Genomic DNA, 19,634 nt, shown 5'->3' with positions numbered 1-19,634 from the left:
CCTTTATTCTGCATGGAGAGTCTTCCCCATCCCTTGCCAAGCAAAGGAGAAAAGCTGCCAGCCGGCTGCGAGATCGACACCAACGTTTTCAATTTTCATAATTGAGTCTTTTGAGCAAATCCCGCGGGAGTAAAAAGATTTCGGGAGCTGCAGCTCTGCAAATGTGACCACTGGGAGCCCATTAGACAGGGGCTTGGGAGGCAGGAGGGAGAGCCCTCTCCCTGTGATCCCACTCCGTGTAATGAAACTTAAACTTGACATGAAGCCCCTGACTTTCTTCCCTCTGATTACTAGAAGTTTTGCATTTCAGCACAGATACAGATTTGGAAGCCCTGAGGTACCTAAAAGTGCATTTGTTTCTAAAACACAGGGATTTTTAAGGATAAAAGTTTGCTTGTGTAAATAAGTACCTCTAGAGTAAAGCCTAAGAAGGACCCTGGCTGGGGTGGGATCAGGCACACAGGAGTGTTTGGTGCAGGATGCAGCAGGAGCCGTTCCCTCTGGTGTCTGAAGTATAAAATAGCACCTCTGTGGTGCCTCACCTTCCAGCCTCACCCCTCGAGTGCTGGTGTTACCCCACACTTCACTGAGAGCAAAGCATGAAGTCCTGGAGTGAGAAAACAGATTTTTGCCATCATTATCATATTTCTGTGTACAGAGCATGCCCTGGGCAGCCAACATCGGGCCAGTGCCTGGCTCATGGCCAGGTAATGTGGTGGGCTCCCCTTCGCAGTGGAACTAGAGCAGAAAAGGTCTGATTAGGCTGAGATCAGCTAGAGCAAGACCAGCTTTTTATGATGGCAGCCTGTGATCACCACAGGGCTGCTTACAGCAACTGGCTGATCTGGATGGATCGAGGCACTGACATTCCTCTCCTGGTCCAGGGTCTTGTACATCAATCCAGCCTCTGCCTGCCACAGTAATTGTCTATTATTGCTCTCACAGATTGCTTTTCCCTGGAGCAAAGTCCTGCTACCTTTTCATTACCCGGGCAGGGAAACAAGGCTTAGTGATGGGAGTGGCACCAATTTTTGCTTTCTTTTTAATTTGGTACAAAACAAAGGCTTGTTAGTGACTATTCCTAGCTGAGAACTTGTAAAAAAACCCCTCACCACAGCATCTGTGGCTTCCCAGCAGCAGCCCACAGTGCAGCACAGGTGAGAGCTGTCACACACGGATCTGAACCAACCTGTGCCTGGTTCCAGCTGCTGGATGTGTCTGGTTTCCTTGTAACAGTCGTATTTTAACAATGTGCTCAAAGCAAAACAAACACCTATTTTCTCCAGTGTTTAGAGTTCTGATTTGCTCCATGATTTTAAATTTATTCTGAGGTTTAAAAAAAAAAATAATAAAAAAATCGAGGAGCAAAGTGACCAGCAGCAGTCCTGCTAAGCAGCTTCCTTCTGCCTTGTTCCTGGGCTAAAATCCCAGGAATGGAGCAAGTATTTGTTCTCCTTCCCTCAGAGTTTCCTGGACTTATACCCTGTTAATAGTCCTTTCTACACCTGGTGTGTGCATTTTATCAGCTTTTGGAGATCACCAGGGAGTGTGTGTGTAGGACAACGGACAAAGGTAAAAGGATGAAGTCCTGGTAAGGGTTTCATGTCAGTGTATCTTTATAAACCCTTGGCGAGGTGAGGATCAGTTAATGGACCAAATAGATGATGACCCATAGTTCATCTTGGCTCTTTCAGATTCAGCAAAAGGAGTGACCTCAGGGCACCCTCTTTCTTCCCTCTTCAAAAAGAAGGGAAATAACTGTTTCTTCTGAAGTCATTGGTACCATGAAGCAAACACTGAATGTATTGGTACCATGAATGTAAACACACACCTTGTGTGTCTGCAAGGTTTCACTCAGCAGCCTCAGCTGCAGGTGCATGAGCTGATGGTGGATTAGGGTTCTCACCCACCAATTTTAGGTGCAGCCCTAATTGCTGGGGGGTAACATGGGTAACACAGAGCCTTTGCAGCTACACAGCCTGTTGTACTCCAGGAGTATGTCAGGCCAGCCCACACGACTGTGACAAGCACAGTATAAATGTGTGTGTTTTGCACTGTCTAATCACTACGTGCTCATTCCTTGTAATTCCTGCCAAATATTCCCAGTTCTGTGGCTGCTGTGTTGTATTAAAATCTCCTGGGAAAGCTTGCTGCTTTCAAATACATAAAGATAACTTTTGAGTTGGAGAAAAAGCAATTCCTATTATTTCAGCCACACTTGGCATACGTTTCCCAAGCCTGGAGATGCAGCATGGTTCGCTAGAGATCACTGGAGTGCCCGGAAAGCCAGCCAGAGGAGATCCTAGCAGGCTGAGTGCTTACAGAAATGAGTGCTTTGGAAGAGGAATACATACTGTTTCCATGTGAGTTTTATACCAGTGCAGTACATGAGCCAAAGGACTGACCACCTGCACACCCTGCTGCCCTTGGGCACACCTTGCACTGGGACAAGGAGGATGTGGAACACATTCAGAGATGCGAGGCCGTTACTCCTCCCATATGGTTTATTGAGGATCTCAGTTTCCAAAGCACGAGTAGCAGTGAGGCCCGTTATTCTTTCCAGCATGCAAAAGGCACAAGAAAGTCATCAATGTGATTCTGTGCAAAGTGTCCCTAAGAAAACACACAGCGAGGGGATGACAGAAAGGAGCCCCGGATGGAAGAAAGCCAAAGCGCCTTCAGGAAAGTGCTGAAAAGTTCTGAAAATGGTTGTACTTTTTCAGAGTCCACATATGCTCAGTCGGTGAAAGATGCTTTGCAAATCCGTGAAGGAAAACTCAAGAGACGGAGCCAAAAGGCTTAAACCAATAAACTCCTTGGTGTGCCAAAATTCGGGATGGAAGTCAAAATGATTTATCTCAAGAAAAAAGTGCAGCAGTTAAAGACAGACATTAAATTCCTTAAAAAAAAATCCCACCGAAACCAGACGTAGAAAGTGGATACATTCTAAGAGCAGCTCAATAAAAAATATTCCTTTCAATGAAAATAATTTAAAAAATGGATACTTGAAGAATGGAAATCCACCTTGACTGTGACCAGCTACTGCACCCTGCTCCCAGGAAAGCCTCTGAGCACAACACGACGCCTTCTAGAAGAAGAAAGTCCCCACTACCTGCATGTGTGAAATGTGGCCGGTGAACAATTTGGAAACACAAATGTAGAGGACCAAGTATCCAAGTCCCATTAGTCAACTTGGGTGTTGGGAAGCTTCCTGGGATTCCTGTCTCTCCCACTGGAGCCAGCTGGTGCTGGAGGCGGCGTTGCTTCCCAGTGGGCACGTGAACCCCTGAGCCTCTCACTGGAGTTGAACACTTAAACCTAAAAAAGGCATTTACAAGTTGACACTTTTTTGTTGTTGTTGTTGTTGTTGTTGTCTTATTTCCTTGAATACAGGTTTCTACTTCTAGACTATGGAATGTTACATTAAACAATATAATTATTCATTACCTTGCTTCAAATTTCATTACAGTTACTGAGGCTTCATCATAATTTCACACAGCACAGAGACACCAAACTAAACACCAAGCAGTCAGCACTAGATGTATTTTTTCTTTAAGTACCAATAAGCAAAATATCCCATTCCCCCCAGAGATCCCATGAGGAAGGAGGCTCCAAGGAAGGAGGGGGGTTTCCGCTTGACCAGCCTGAAGGCGTTGGGTACCACTGCAGAGAGGAGCGTGGTGTGTATGTCTCCCAAAACTTTCCTGAAGGCGAAGCGTTTCTGTATCCTGTCGAAGAAGGACTGTAGGTTAGGTCTGCTGCCATCTTCCCAGTATTTCTTAGAGAGTCCCAGAAACTTGAGGCGGTGCAGGGTGGCTCCTAACAAGACATCAGCCAAAGTAAAGACGCATCCGCAGAGCCAAAGTTCACACTTCTGCCCTGGAGAAAGAAGAGACAGAGCAGGTAAGGTGAGGATCCTTTGGGTGGGCACCTGAAGCCTTGCTCAAAAGGTCCATGGAGGCAGGAGCATTTGTTTTCATTCTGGGATGTTTTATCCCAGCTCTTTGATGGGCTAAGAGATCAGACCCCATCTACCAGGCCATGGGATAGAGGGTATGTGGGGTTGTAAAGCTGGGAATATGAGATGATAATTTATAGCTCAAGTGAATATACAATTATCTGCAAAATGGCTCTGCTGCCTCTCCCCCAAGTCAAGAGCAGCAGGAAATGACATTCTCTTGTACCCAGAAGGTCCCTGGAAAAGAGCCCTGGAAGATGCAGTGACCCCTTCTGCTGTGCTGGTGCTGGGGGAGAGCAGCAGTGTTTGCCCTTGGCTGCACCAGGAGCTGTTTCAGGATTGTCACGTCAACTTGTCCTATTTTAGGGATGCAAGAAATCCTCAGGAATCAAAACCATTTGCTGGCTGGCCTGGCTGCTATCCCTGTGTGCTGTTGGGGGGGTTCTGCCTTTGTTCTCTCTCCTGCACTAGGGATCCTGCTTCAGGACACCAAAACTGGCAGCATATCTGTGCCAAAAGCCAGGCTTTTGGGGAAGCAGAGCTGGATGTGAATGTGGGGCATGAAGAAAGACACCAAGGGGTTGACAGCTGCTGATAATGGGTGACACTGGAAATAACCTCACCAGAGAGACATCTAGAAATAAACCAAACTGCTGGAAAAAGCAGTCTCAGGCCAGGATTGTTAAGCACTCCTTCAGTGCCCTTTCAATACTGAGGAGCAGGGCTAGGATGGAACTGAGGGAGGTGCAGGTAAGGAAAAACAGCAGAAGGGGCAAAAAACTTGCTCCCATCCAGCCTCAGCCCCCAGCTTTGCTCCAAATCCTTAATTCTGGGGCTCTTCCACTGTCCTGTGGCTATTGTATCACAAAAGGGGAGAAAGGCCCCTGTATTGCACCCCAGTGCAGGCACTGGTGCTTCAGGGTTGCCTGCAGGACCAGGCCAGGGCAATTACTGGTAATTAGCAGCCCTCATTTGTAGCTGCTTGGCAGCCTGCCTAATCCTGCTGGAGGCACTGCCCGAGTGGACAGATTGCCTGTGCCTAATTAGTCAATAAATGTTTTTGGTGACTAATGAATTGTGGGGGTGCTGTAGCCAGAGCTTCTATGGTGCGGAGGGACCTCGTGGGTGCTGCAGCTCAGAGGTGAGGGGAGCGGGGCTGAGGTGGCTGCCTGACTCCCAGACACTGCTGCAGAGAAAGCACGTGTGAGGATGGTGACCTCGGGAAAGATCCACCCCTGTCCCTCCTGGCTCTGCTGCTGAGGTCTGGACCCGGCTGTGGGATGCCCCAGCCCCTCGCAGCCCTTCCCAGCACCAAGGTGGGGCAGAAGCACAGGCAAAAGCAACTCATCCCCTTTGCATCCACAGCAGCCCCAGCTTAGATCAGCCTGTGCCAGCTGAACGGGGTACCCGTGGCAGGGGTCTCCCAGTGCTCCTGCAGCATCTCCCACCCCACTACTGCCTGCCCTGCCCTGCCTGCATCGCCGACAGCCTGGGCTGCGTGGGAGGAGAGCTGCTGCACTGCAGATCCTGGGGCGTTGCCAAAGGGCTGGTGCTTGTGCCCACTGCTGAGATCCTGACCTGGCCCTGGGCACAGCGGGGCTTCTGGGGCCCAGAGCAGAGGGCAGGAGGAGCACACAAGGATGGAAGGCAGCGGAGCACCCGGGTGCTGGCAGAGCAGCAGCAGCAGCAGCCACCCCTCTGCTCCGGGCACCTGGGATGTCCTCTGAGGGCACCTCGCCAGGCTGAGTTCTGCTGAGCTGTCCCAGCCCTTGGATCAGTTAATGAGGGTGTTGGAGGAAATTAAGGCAACACAGGGGGCTGCTGTGAACACATCAGGGCTCTTGGCAAATCCTCAGCTCCCGTGCCCTGTAGGGCCTGGCCTGGGCACCTCTGAGGACCCTTCAGTGCAGCCCTGAGTGTGACGCACGGCTCCCCACGGCCCAGGCTGTCCCCGAGGGCAGGGGCAGCCCCTGATTAACTGTGGCTGGGCTCTGCTCTGATCTGACAGCTGCCAGCCCACTCAGGGCAGGGGTATTGAGCCCTGCCAGCAGCGGGGACAGGAGGAGGACAATGTCATCCCGGGACAAGCTCTGCCCAGCTGTGCCCAGGCACCCCTGACTGCCAGGGCACTGGGGTGACTCTCGGCAGGTGCCAGCACCGTGTGTTTGATGTCAGGGATGGCTGGTGTCGCTCTCTCCCCCCCGCTGGTGTGTGACGAAGGTTCCATAAAGGCTCCCACTGCTCCAGGACCCCTCAGCTCCCTTGGTTTCCCTGCTCGTGTTCCATGTGGGATGTGCAACAGCTCTGTGGCCAGAGGGGGCTCGGCTGCAGCTCATGTCCCCAGCCCTGCACTTTCAGCATCCTGTGCTCCTCCTGGTGCAAGTGCCTGGGGCCAGCCTGCTGCTTCCTAAACCAGGCAGAGCATCAGTCACTCTCAGCACCTCCTTGGGGCAGAGGGGGCCTGAAACCACCCTGGAATGACTTCAGGGCTCCCACAGACCATGTGAGAACAGGGGTCCTGCTATCCCATGTGGCAAGGGGTGCAGGGGTGGTTTGCCAGAGATTAGTAAGTTTAGTAAGCATGTTAAGTTGAATGGCTGCAATGACATCAGTGCACCCAAAACCAGAAGAGACCAGAGGCAGCCCCAGACCCACCAGTGGTTCCCCATGGGGGATGTTCATCAGGCACAAAGCTGTTAGCTGTTCCTGGTGTTGCACCTCAAAAAACACCCCATAAATACAGCCCAGTGCCTACCTTGGTACTCCAGTTTCCTCTTCTCCAGCTCGGCCTCAATCTGGTCTAGCACCATCCCCAGTTCTCCCAGGATCTTCTTCAAGTAGTTCACATTGTCGTGCTCCAGGATCTTGGCCTGGGTGGAGAGCAGGGTTAGGATGGGGAGTGGATGGATGCAGGGACAAAAGGCACCTGTTACCCACGGCAGGTCCGTGGGTCATGTACCCCCCACCAGCTGTGTGGCTTTAACCCACTCACCATGAGCTTCTTCTGCTTGGAGAGGTAGGGCTCAGAGAGCTGTGGCTCCTCTTCGTGATCCAGCTTCATCAGATCTGTGCTGGCATTGGCTAAATGTCCTGGGGGGAGACAGACAGAGGGGCTGGGGGCTGTGTTTGGCATGGTTCGGGGTGACCTTGTATCTGATAGCAAAGCACCTTGTCCTGCATTCGAATATTGTTTTACCACCAAGAAAAACACCCCAGAGAGCCAAACTGGGACAAATTCATGGCTTGCTTCTGCCACGCTGCCATACAGGTGGTGGCTGGGGCACTGCACAGTGTCTGAGGGCGTGTGGCTCTGTCAGCCCTGCCATCCACTCAGAGGGCAGTGCTGGCTGCAGGGCACAGCAGGTCCCCCTCCCTGGCCTTGGGGAGTCCCAGCTCTGCAGGTTTCAGCTCTTCATTTCCTCTGCTGAATTCCTATGAGACCTACTGGAAGATCTATCTGTGGCTTTACTGTTTTGACAACATCCCTGATCTTCTCCATAACTTGGGTGGTTGATCCTTTGGGATGTTGGAGCTGGCTGCCCACATGTGGGTGTGCATTCAGAGCAGTGCAGCAGGCAGTGGCACAGGAGGGGATGTTCCCTCCTCAGTGAAGCTGTCCTGCCCTGCCTCAGTGTCCAGGGATGCAATTCCATGGTGAGGAGCCCATCAGGAGCACAGGAGAGACACTCACCCTCCTCCCTCCCTGGCTCTGGGGAGGATGGGAAGGGCTTTTTGTGAGGGAGCTAACAGAGGGAAAGGAGCAAAGGGAGAAAGGAATATGAGAGGCAGAGTAACACCTTAGAGACAACATAAATTACCCGAAGCTGGGCTAATGTCTTCCTGCCAGGGACCATCTGTCTCTCCCTCCTCGTTCCCTCCAACGAGGGCTTGGCTGTGCCGATGTGAGGGTGCAGGACGTGCCAGGGTGGGCTGGGGAGGCAGCCAGCAGCAGGCTCTATGCTGCCATAAAATGGTGAAACTCCCTGTTTTATGCCACAAGCCTTCAAGCTTGCTAAGGCTGCCAACCAGCTCTCCTGGGGCTGCAACTCAGATGGAAACCTGGATATCATTTTGGTTCTGTTCCACCGTTCCCCTTGGGAGTGCCTGGCCCTCGGTTCACCCTCTCCCTGGGACACAACTACATAGACTTTCCTCAGCACCCACTGCAACAGAGCAGCTGAGTCATCACCTGGGTGCAGGAGATGTGCTGGGGAGGAAGGGCACCATGGGCCCACGGACCTGCTCATAGCCCCTCTGTTGGCTCGGGAAAAATGCCACCAGTGAGGGAGGTTTGGACAAGGAGACGTGTTTAGGGATCTCAGCAGAGTGCTGGGGATGTGATGTGAGGCAGAAAGGGGCTGAAGCCATCACAGCAGTGCTCTCTGGGGAGGGGACAAGCTCTGCTCTGCATCTGCCCAAGGTCTGGGGGTGAAGGTGACACTTGGTGACATGTGGAGAGCTGTCTGTGACAGGTGCCAGCGGAGGCAGGGCAGACCACGAGCGACACCTCAGGAACTGCCTATTTCTCTTTGTGCATGAGTACATCCCACCTTATGGAACTATCTGGGACCCAGGTAGCTCAAGGGATGTGGATGGGAATGGTGTTTTCTATGGGTGCTGCTTGGAGCTGGAGCCTAAAGGAAGGGAGAGATGTGGGACATACCAATACCCTCCTGACAAGGTCGTTTTTCTGGCCAGGAACTCTCTCCAGGAGCAATCCTTGCTGTGGAGTTATATTAAGCATCGTCAATGTTTCATGAGCACTTGAAGGTCAGGTACACACACTTATGCCGATTCATCCACTGCCTGCAGCTCAGCCTGGCTGTGCTCTCCTGCCTTTGCCCTCAGAGCTCTGGGAGGAGAGGGAGGGACTAATTCCTGTGCCCCAAAAAGAGCTGGGGAGAAGTATGCATGGCCCATGGGAGCCCCCACACCCCCTGAGTCAGGAAGCCTCTACAGAATGCCTGCTGCTCTCAGATGAGCTGAGCTTTGCCACTTCCCAGCTCTGTCCCTGCCTGCATTGGTGGAAAGGGGCGGTGAGCAGGCTCAGGGTGTCTGGCTGGGCTGTGGAACCAATCCCAGCCGAAGGGAGCTTGGGAGCCCTGGGCAGCCCTGCTGGAAAGGCGACTTACTGCGGATCTCAGTGGTGGCGTACTTTGGGATCATGGAGTCGGTGGTGAGCTCGGGGTGCAGGATGCAGCCGTGGGTGTAGGCATCCATGGGGAGCGAGTCCAGCAGCTCCCGGTACTGCAGCACGCGGGAGTGCAGCAGGCTGCCCGGCTCCGGGATCAGCTGCGTGACGTTCTCTGCCAGGACAAAGGGAAAGCTGTTAGTGGCACCTGGGGGTGCTCAGGCTCTCGTTAGTGGCTCATTAGCCTGCGCTGGACACCGGTGTGAAGTCCTGCCTGAGATACCCCCAGCAGGGCTGGCTGAAGTGGTGCATCCACTCAAATCCGTATCTTCACTCCTCCCTCTCCCCACTGCCCATCCCGTCCAGGAGCACATCCAGCCCATGCCCAGAGATGGGCAAACCCACGGGACCACAGGGAAGTGTACAGATGCCATTGCCCAGCCCCACAGCCCCCATGTCCCCGAGGGTCTCTGCAGCCCCTGAATCTGTACACTGTGGTTTCACATCTCTTAGAACAGGAGCAAAATCTTCATGTTCTGCACAAAAGAGCTAAAAGACAGGGGTTTGAGTTTGGGATCTCCTGAGTTACATTCTCTTTACATCAGTGGCAACGAGGTACCTCATTCTCTTGGGCTTCCTTGTAAATCCCAAAATGGGCAATCAGGGTGACCAAAGGAGCCCAGTGGTTTTTCCCTCCATGCTCAGCCAGTGTCTCAGCAGCAGGAGCATCCCTTACCCTCTCAGCAGCAGGAGCATCCCTTACCCCACACAGCTCTGCTTCTCCCTGCCTTGTTGGGTTTCAGTCACTTCTCACAGATGGAAGTTTGCATCGTGCCCTTTTTATTACACTTTCAGCTCAAAATACACGGCAGATGACACCACAGGAAGCAATGTGCTGCTCTTGTCTCCCCCACGAACACCAGGTCCATTTCTTAATGGGACCATAAATGTTTATGGTGTTTGCAGAGAGCAGTTCACAGGTGGTAAGTCTGCCACCAGGACTCAGTGAATCTGTTGCCCACATGCCATCCACGTGCCGGTGTCTCCATCTGAGCCAGGGCACATTGGCAGAAGGACTTTGGCAGGTGTGGCCAATGCAGCCCCTTATTTCAGGGCCTGAAGTGAAAGCTCTGCTCTGCCCAGCCCTGCTGCCAGGGGGCACAGCAATGCCCTCCTGGCAGGGATGCACATCTCGCCTTGCTGTCCTCGTGCCCGCTGGTGTCCGTTGATGGATGGGAGCCAGGGAAATTTTGGCAGCTCCTGCATGGCAAACCTCCTCATAGCTCTGATCTGGACTGTCTCAGCTCCAAGGCTCCATGGAGTTGTTCCCACCGTCGGGCATCAGTGTCCCTGTCCCCTGAGCGAGGGGAGGTTTTGGGAGCTCCTCCCTGCTGCCTGCGCTGCCTGGGCTCCAGCTCTCCAAGTAGGGATTTTCCATCCGAAAAAAGCCACTGGATGAATGAAATAATAATAACTGACCTACAGCCTGCGTGCTCCTTCCATAGGGCTCCTGGCCAGCACCGAAGGGCCAGGGCAGAGGCTGGAAAGCAGCACATCCACAGTGGCTGCCCCATCTGGCAGGAAGACGGAGTGACCACAATGAAATTGTGGCGTGCTGGCTGCTGGCCTGTGTCCTTCAGCGTGTCCCAGGGAGGTTTTCCAGTGGGATGGTGCTTGACTTGCCTTTGCATGTCATGGCAGGCCTGCATGTATGGGTTGCTGTTGCATACGTACAACCAGAGAGTGATGGGCCATGCAAGTGGGAGCAGCCCTTGGAGGGGACCCTTGCCCAGGGGGAGTATTATCCTGGTCTACTTTTTGGTGGTTTCTGGGCACTGCTGGGCAATGCCCAAGTGAGAAGCACCCTCAAAGGTGGCTTATTGGCACTATTCACTGCTATTCTGGGGAAAGGAAACAATTTCTCATCACACCACCCTTTACTGATAGCTGACTCTCAGTGTGTGTGTGAGCAGCTGAAAAGATCATGCTCCCAGCCCAGGGGAAAACATACCTCAGAAAATACACCTTGTAAAGGCCTTTTCAAGCTCTACATGTTTCTGCAAGGTGGGTGATTCCCCCTCGGACTAATGCCACGGCATCCTGATAGTGCTTTTGCCAGCTGCATTGCTGGGCAACGTTCGGAGCAGAGCATGGAGCAGGGAGTGATGCTCTGGGCCCTCTTCCCTGGAGATTTTCCCTCTCCATTTCTCAGCAAAAAGGTAAGAAACTGCACCTGGCTGGAAAATCTCAACGTCAGGAGTTTCCAGTGCTCGGGCAGCTCTGTGTCCCCCTCCTGCTGGGGACAGCCTGTTGTCACATATGTCGGACCACCTGCCCTTTGCAGAGACCAGGTGAAGCTGTGTGGGGACCGCAGCCCTGTGGATCCACACTCCCTGATGCTCCTCAGTGCCGGGACTGCTGCCGGCCGGGAAGGCAGCTTCCATTCCCTCGGACCTGCTGCTGGTGTGGGATGCTCCTGACAGAGCCCACCCCTGCTGCCCCACTGCTGAGGGAGCTCCGTGCCTCCCCTGAGCAGCAGCACGGTGGCGGGGCCGGGAGAGGACAGCAGCTGAGCTGGCAAGGCGCCCTTGCTTCGGGAGCTATTTTGAGATGTTTTTGATGTCTCTGTTGCAGGGGGGATGGATGCTGGGGCGAACGTCGTGATGGCACAGCCTGAGCTCCCTGCTCAGCTTTGAAGCCTCCCTGGTGGGTGTCCCAGCCCGCCAGCCCCCAGGTTTGGGGAAAGGAGAGCAAAGGGGTGCAAGATGCCAGGGAGAGGCTGCTCGCCACAGCAGCTGAGCAAACAACCGACTGTGAGTGCTGTCTCAGCACCCCGAGGAGCTGCACTCAGCCGGCCGCTGCCTGCAGCCCTGCTCCAGGGGGAATAAGAGCTTCCCTCTCCCGGCTGTCCCCTTCCTCTGGCTTTGTGTCACATCATCCTCCCATGGTTCCCCAGCACCGCTGGCTGCGTTTTTAAAGAGGCCGTTTTCTCTGAGGCACAGCAGCACCAGGGACAGCAGGGTCCCCTGCCCAGGGCCAGTGAGCCCAGAGATCTTTGAGGAAGGGGAGAGGGGCAGCAGCACCTCGTTTAAGCCCCAGCAGGGCCTCTTATGGCCACTTTTATACAACTGCCAAAGCCCAAAGTACAAAGGTGGCCAAAGCCAGAAATGTTCCCATGGGCCATGCCCCAGCACTGGCTCTGGTGAGACGCCACCACGCACCATGGGAACTGATGGAAATGGTCTGGTGTGGGAGCGTGGCTTCCAAGGCAGAAAAAGGGGGACCCAGCTGTGCACCCCTCAGAACTCTCTTGCAGCATTGCACGGGACATTTGGGGATTTCTGCTGGAAAATCTTCAATTTCACGGGAAAACAAAGAAGCTTGTGGAGAGATGGTGTCTTGCTGCTCTTCTGGGGCGAAGGTGAAACTTTGAAGTAAGAAGTGGGTGTGTTTGGCAAACAGCATCTGGGCTAGACCTGAGTTTCCTCTGAGACACAGCCCAGCCCTCCCTTACCTCCCGTGAAGTTCTTCTCCATGTAGTCGATGATCTGGTTGTAGTCGCTGATGATGTTGTCCCTGTGGATGATGACGGGCACCTCCTCCCCCAGGTTGAGCCGCATGAACCAGGGCTCCTTGTGCTCCATCAGGGGCATGCTGACATCCCGCTCCTCGCAGGGCAGCCCCTTCTCTGCGATGACCAGCCGCACCTGGGGCGAGAGGCCGGGGAGAAAGGGCTCAGCCCCACACTCTGAGCTGCTCCCCAGTGCCCTCAGTGCCCCACCACCACCCCATGCCACCCCCAGACCCTCCCCTGCAGCTTAAGCACAACGATGTGCCAGGATATGTGCTTCTCCTGCAGGGAGCCAAGCAGCTGTTGGCATGGGACAGCTGCAAAATCCAGGCAGCCAAGAAAAGATTTGCTTTCCCAGCAAGGAGGGGATACCCAACCCCCTCCTATCTTTTCAGGATCATGGACCATTCTCCCTCTGTGGCTGGTGGACTGTGTGGCAGGCAGAGGGGCTGGAGGGATAGAGGACTGAGAGCCAGTCCCTCCGAGATGGGAAGAATGAGTGATGCTGCTGTGGATCCCAGCACATACCTGAGGAAGAAAAGGAGGAGGAAGAGTAGGGAGCAGAGGCTGCAGCAGTGCTGTGCCTCACACTTGCACCCGGTGGGTCCTGCTGCCTGGCTGAAGGAGACCTGGATGCTGACTCAGGTGTGTCCCACTCTCAGGAGTGGACTCTGGCTTTGGCAGCACATTTTGAGCAGGGAGAAGGCTCCGTTTTGTGGGGAATTTCAAGCAGCCCCTGTTGCCCCAGGAGCATGCCTCCTCCTCCCCTCCTCCATGCTGCTTCCAGCCTGAGGGCTTTACCCACAGTCTTTGCAGCTCTTGTGCCAAACCCACTGCCTCCCCCTTCCCCTGCCACTGCCCTCCTCCAGCCCAGGGCCAGCCAGCAGCACTGCTGGGGAGGCACCCACCTGTCTCATGGGTGGGAAAGCTGAGTCCAGCCTTGGGGAAGGGTAGGATGAGGCAGGAGTGGGGCTGGATGTAGGACACCATCCCCATCCCAATTGCTGGCCCTCAGGGCTGATCCTGCTGCTTTGTTTTGTGTGTGACATGGTGTTGAATATGTACTCAGGGATGGCATTTTAGGCTTCTGGGTTATAAAACCTGACCATTATGAACTAAGTATGTCAAACACACAAAAAAAAAAGCCCTCGGGGGATGTGAGAAAGCCACAATTTACAGAAACACTGAATGAGAGAAAAGCGCTTGTTTTCATCCAACTAGCAGCGGCTAAAAATACAACTTAACATATATAAGCATTTCTATGAGTACTTCAGAGTTCCTGGGGAATTAGTCATTAATTATTCACAGGGCTGGCAAGTTAATTTTTTCTTTTAAAGTCAAACAAGAGAGAGTCTGAGTCCCTCAGCTGCAACTTGGCCTTTTCCTCCCGGCTGATAAACAAACCTTGGCCAGGACCATCTGGGGTATCCAGCCCCAAGCTCCCTGTGTTTCCCTGTTCTTCTATCAGGAGCTGAGGCTGAAGGCCTGGCAGGAGGCAGCTGCTGGGCATGAGGCAGCACAGGCTCCCAGGGTACCCCAGAGCCTTAAGGCAAGACAGGGGTGATGATGATACATTCTTAGTTCCCACAGCACTGGGATATGGCTGGCATCTTGTGTAAAACTCCAAAAATCCCTTTGCAGACAAGGCCAGGTCCTGGTGGGGCTCAGAGTCGCTCCCACAAACAGCCCTGTGCTCACAGAGGGTGGTTCTGAGCAGCTCCCGGGGCAGAGCAGGGGAAGCTTTGCCTGTAGCTGACTCCAAGCAAACCCCCTGTGCATGGGGGTCCTGTAGAGGCCCCGCTGCTCCCCACCCTGTGATGTCCATCAGACCAGCTTGTGCCCCTCCTCCTTACAGCAAGTGCTTTTTCCTTGCAAGTGACCTCAAAAGGAAAGCCTGACACGGTGCCTGAGACCAGGTGCCAGCAGGTGTGGTGGCTTTAGGTGTCCCCTGCCCTGTCCCCTGCCCTGCCCTTTGCCCTGCCAGGCCTATCCCCTGCCCCACAGAATGTAGGAAACCCAGCACGAGAAGTGCCTCAGCCGCTGCCTCCCCGCCGCTGGCGGCCAAATGAGCAAGACAAAAAAAAAAAAACAAGCCCGGCGTGGGGTGGGGAGCACCACGAGCATCCCTCGCCAGCACGGATCCGAAGCCCATCAGTCCCCTGCTGCCGGCGGCGACCCTGTGCACCCACCCTGCTGCATCGGGCATCCTCCCTCCTTTGTGCCCGCACGCAGGAACGGGCCCCTCTGCCCCCACCTTCCCGCTGGGCTGAAGGGCTCGAGGAGGCCCTTGCACCGGGGAACTTGCTGTTCCCCCACCCCTCCGAATAGCCCATTCTCCGTATGGTATATCAATGGCATGGGAATTATTGGGGGGGTTGGGGCTGGGGAGAAGGTTGGGTTTGCTACACAGCTGCCGTGCTGCAAAATGAGCATTTACTATTGTCTGGAAAACGGGATTTCTGGCTGGGGCACCCCGGGAATAGAATTTCCAGGGCACTGCTGCAGTGTCAGGGGTGAATCATCGCTGCGTGCGGGGGTCCGGGATCCGCTCCCTGGTGCGCGCCTGGCTCGGGGCTGCCTCTCCCCTCTCCCAGCAGCAGCAGGGTGGTCCCGGGGCCTGGCTCAGCCTTTGTCTGCGCTCCCGGCCACGCCAGTGTGGGGCTGCGAGCGAGCACAAAGCCGAGGCGGCTCCCGGTGCAAGCCGTGATCCCAAAACAAAGGCAGGATTTGACCGAGCTCCCCTATCCTCATCCCCATCCCCATCCCCATCCCTATCCCTGTCCCCAGGCAGATGCTGTTAAAAGGTACAAAGAGCTGCCCGGCCACACGCTGCTGCCCTCGCCAGCCCCCGGGGCTGAGCCCCTCGCTCTTCCCCGAGCGCATCCATCCTCCCGAGGCAAGGGGATGTCCTGGAGACTGGAGGTGATTCTCGCCCGGGAACCCGCCCGAGCGATGGTTTTTCGTTACCTTTTGTGAGCTGAAGGACTGGGTCCAGTGGTACAAAACCAATCTGTCCTGGGATTTGAGAGCGGGGTCCGTCGGGTCCTGGTTTTCCTCCCCCTCCGCGGATTTCCCCGCGTTGTTCTCCAGCGCCGAGATGGGCCACCAGCTGCAGTTGGTGGGAGTAACATTGTTGGGAGTCGCCATGACAGCCTGCGAGCGAGCGGGAGAGGGACGAGGAGCGAGCGGCGCCAGCCCAGCATCACATGGGCTCCTCCAGCAGCATCACTCCCGGGGCAGCTCCCGCTGCCCGGCCGGGGTGGGCAGCGCGGGGCGGTGGGTGCCGGGGTCACAGCACGGGGTGGTGGCAGCGCCGGCGGTGCTGGGGGTGGACTCGCAGCCCGTCCCCGCTCGTGGCGGGGCTCCCACGGAAACGTGCAGGCATCGCTTCAACAGAGGAGTCAGCAGCCGAGGCTCCTGCTGCCCGCCTGCTCGCCAGCTCGGCAATCCGGGGCAGCTCCAACCCCTGCGGCTCCTTAAGAACATTTTTTTCAGCAGAGATTAAGATTTTTTTTTTTTGGACCGCTTTAGATATGGTGGATGTTCAATAAATAGCCACAGGGATGGATACCAGCTTTAAAACACCTAGAAGGTGTCCTGCCTGCCTTGCAGCCTTCGTGGGAAGAAGCAGCAGCAATGGCTCTTTAAATGTATTCAGTGATTTTTGGAGAACACGGATTAATTTCTGCCCAACGGGTGTTATGCAGCCTGTGCTGGGGTAGAGCCCAGGAGCCCTTGCTCTGTACTGGAGCCCTGGGGTGCCTGCCCAAACTGGACTGCTGTCCTGTGCCAAAGTAGGCACAGCTGGGGGTCACTTCCAGAATTAGCAAGGTGTGTTGCAATTCCAAACCAGTCAGGAGACTTGGAGAGCACTGGGGCTTCTGGGACTGCTGCTCTCCAAGTCCTATGAGCATCACCCAGAGGTTTGCAGGTAAAGGTAGGCAGGCAGCTGATCCCTTTCTGGACACAGCGACCTGGACATCTGGACCTGTGCTTTATGACACTTGGCTTTGTCATGCTCCATCTCCAGCAATCTGGAAGCCTGGAGATAATTTCCCACACTTGGAACTGTTGCCAGTGCTGCAGGACAAAGTCAGCCCAGTTATGGGGGTTGTAGGAGCAGGTTCTGGAGAGGATGGGGAAGAGAAGAGGGCTCTGCAGGCCCAGGGAGCCAGCCTGTGTCTGAGGGCTGGGCAAGGGCTCTCAGTGCAAACCACTGGAGCTGGTGAGGTTGGAAACAGGGGAGGGTTTGGAAGAGCTGGTTCGAGTGGGGAAACTGAGGCACATTTTACCCAGGAGCACTGAGGGGAGTGGGGCCAAACTGGTACCCAGCTGAACATACTGCAAGGAGCAGTTTTCTGGGCACTGGAAGGTGAAAATGATTTCTCCGAAGTTGTGATGTCCTGCTCCTGAGGGAGTGCAGGAGGGTGATGGGAGGAGTGAGACTGGAAGATGCTGTGCTCTGCCCTGGTTCCTCTCTACCTTCTCCCCCCTAGGCAGCAGCCCCCCAAACCATCCCCCATCCCCATCCCCAGAGACCCTGCACTGGCCTCAGGGACACCCACAGGGCCAGGCTCTTGCTTGGCCTCTGCTTTTGGGCTGCAAACTCATGGGAAACTGAGCTTTGAAGATCTGGCCCCACCATGCAGCACCATCCTGCCCTCCCCTTTCTGCCCAAGAAGCATCTTTTGGGGCTCCTTTCACTGGAAGGGGACACTTTGGATTTAGAAAAGGCAAAAAGCAGATTTACCAGGGAGCAGTGGTTCTCCCTGAATTGCTGTCTGGAAGGCCCCATCTAGTGGTATATTTTGTGATGAATTAATGCTGTACCATGGGGAATAAAAAATGACAGGTCACTGCATCTGTCTTGGTCTTGGGAGTACATGGTAGCTCTGGAGGGGCTTATTTATTTAGGTGAGTTTTGGCTTGCTAAACTGAGCAAGGCTTGAAGGACAGGAGGGGTGACAGCCCCCTTTAGGGGTGCCCTGACCTTGTGTGACCTTGAGATCATCCTCAATTCTTGTCCACAGCCTTCCTGAGTGCCAAAGAGGTCGGTGTGGGGCTGCCTCAAGGGATGCTGTGCAGCCCGACCCGGTGGCACTGGCAGAGCTCTGGCAGAAGGTGCCATTGGAGCAGGATTGTGGATGCTGGTGGTTTGGAAATACAGAATCCAGGGTTTCTTGTCTCAGAGCTGATGCAAAGCTTACTGAGAGGAGAGAACAGGAGGCTGGAGTCAGTCAAGGCACTTTGCAGGCACAGAAGAACCTTCCCTGTTTTAGAAGGAGAGGGTGGAAATCAGGCTGTAGAAATGGCTCCATTGATTTTTTTCCTGGTGGCCTGATTCAGCATCTGCCAATGCAAAGCTTAGCTTGGATTTGGTTTGGCTGTCATTGATCCAGGGTGCCCCTCTGCAGCCCACTTCAGCTGAACTAGTCCTCATACTAGAGAGGCAAGAACTTGTGAAGTTCCTGGAGTGGGGGAAGCCGCTGGAAAACCCCTGGGCTGGATCTGCTGAGACAGGAAACAGAGAGGTGGGATCCAATTTGAGGGAAGTCCTGGAAGCACCACAAGCCCACTGGTGTTTTCTCAGAACATTTTAGACATATTGTTCTGTAGCTTGTCTAGGGACAGGTCCTAGAGAATCCATGGATAGAAAATATCCCCAGGCTTGTCGGGGCAGGGCCGGCAGCGGGCTGGGAGCAGCAAGGCTGCGCTCAGCACTGTCTGGGCTGGGACACCTCTGCTCATCAATCAAGCTGATGGTGCTGCGCAGGCACTCCCAGAGGAGAGGCAGTTTTCCAATAAATCTTGAGGTTTCAGGCAGGCAGAAAGCAGGAGTCACTGGATTGTCAGTGATGTGGATGAGCTGAGCTGAGGCAGCTTCAAAGGACACAGTAAGTTTGGGCTTGAGGCCTCTCTCAGGGCCCATCACTCACCCCAAGGGGTTGGTTTGTGCCGTGCCAGTGTCAGCAGCAATGTTTCAGTACATTTGCTGGAAACCTCACAGTTGCAGTCAAGAACCAAAATATCTGCCCTTCCTCTGCCACAGGCAGCACTAGATGTGCTTAAACACTAGCACGAATGGGGGTTCAGGCAGAGCACAAAGCCGTTGACTTATTGTGTCTTTTTTCCCCTTTTCCTTCCCCCCTCACTACCAGTTATTCCACTCCTCCACAGGACACTATGGAAGTGTTCCCTGAGAACCTGCTCAGACTCTTCCCTCTCACCCAGCCTTCTGGCAACCTGAATTCACTTCTCAGCCCTCTGTTTCAGGGCATGTCTTGGACTAGTTTAACCTCCAAAATTTCCCCAGTTCCTCCACTCTCCCTGGACACGTCCTGCCCCACAGCTGAAAACATGCCCTTCCAACAGGGTGGATCAGTACTGGTTTTATGTTACACCAGTCCAGACATTCCCGGGGTTGGGCACATTTTATTGAAGAGCAGAACAGCAGGAATGGCCTGAGGTGACCTTGAGCCAGGCTGCCACACCACCCTTCTGGGGAAGAGCCTCACCGTGCCCCTCCATAGGGCTCCAAATGCAGAGCAGAGTGCTGACAACCAACCCTGGGTTTAAATAACTGTATTTTTGTGCTTGTGGAAGAGCTGTGCCCCAGCTTCACACAGAGACTCTGGGATATGCTCACCAAGAGGCAGGGAAACTGTTTGAGTCCAAACCCTGTGTGTAGCAACAATACCTTCCAATGGTTTTAAGGAGGGCACAGAGCCAAAACATAAATAAAAGCAGGAGCAGACACTCTCTCCTGAAGCAGAAACACCCCCCAAAAACCAGCAGCAGCAGCAAAGGTAACTATTACTAAATATTTGTGTTTAAAAGCAAAGTACATATTATACCAGCTTTTCTGTAGGGAAAAGAAGGCAAACAGGAGAAAACCCAAAGTGTGTGTGTGGGTATCACAGGATAGTGCTGGGAGAGGGAAATGAAGCAGACAGTGAAGTACTAACCCGAGAAAA

At 54.3% G+C, this 19,634-nt stretch overlaps 1 protein-coding gene across 1 annotated transcript; it reads right to left on the bottom strand.

The window, feature by feature from the left end:
* Nucleotides 1-2,486: 2,486 nt before the first annotated feature.
* GDAP1L1 (ganglioside induced differentiation associated protein 1 like 1) lies at nt 2,487-16,054 on the bottom strand. The gene is made up of 6 exons (XM_027645999.1): nt 15,628-16,054; nt 12,604-12,796; nt 9,091-9,264; nt 6,951-7,048; nt 6,714-6,828; nt 2,487-3,879 (listed from the first exon to the last, which is right to left on the bottom strand). Exons 1-6 carry the CDS (start codon nt 15,805-15,807, stop codon nt 3,536-3,538), a joined length of 1,104 nt encoding a protein of 367 aa, XP_027501800.1. The 5' UTR covers nt 15,808-16,054; the 3' UTR covers nt 2,487-3,535.
* Between the last annotated feature and the right edge of the window lie 3,580 nt (nt 16,055-19,634).

The sequence above is a fragment of the Corapipo altera genome, unplaced genomic scaffold, assembly GCF_003945725.1.
Source record: "Corapipo altera isolate COAL_440 unplaced genomic scaffold, ASM394572v1 64, whole genome shotgun sequence".
Classification (NCBI taxonomy): Eukaryota; Metazoa; Chordata; class Aves; order Passeriformes; family Pipridae; genus Corapipo; species Corapipo altera.
This window is presented reverse-complemented; position numbering and strand designations above follow the sequence as displayed.

Coding starts and splice junctions, on each gene's coding strand:
- GDAP1L1 (XM_027645999.1), bottom strand. CDS start 15,807: ATGGCGACTCCCAACAATGTTACTCCCACCAACTGCAGCTGGTGGCCC. Junction 12,797..15,627: donor AGTCCTTCAGCTCACAAAAG/GTAACGAAAAAC, acceptor CTCTCGCCCCAG/GTGCGGCTGGTCATCGCAGA. Junction 6,829..6,950: donor CCAAGCAGAAGAAGCTCATG/GTGAGTGGGTTA, acceptor CTCTCCACCCAG/GCCAAGATCCTGGAGCACGA.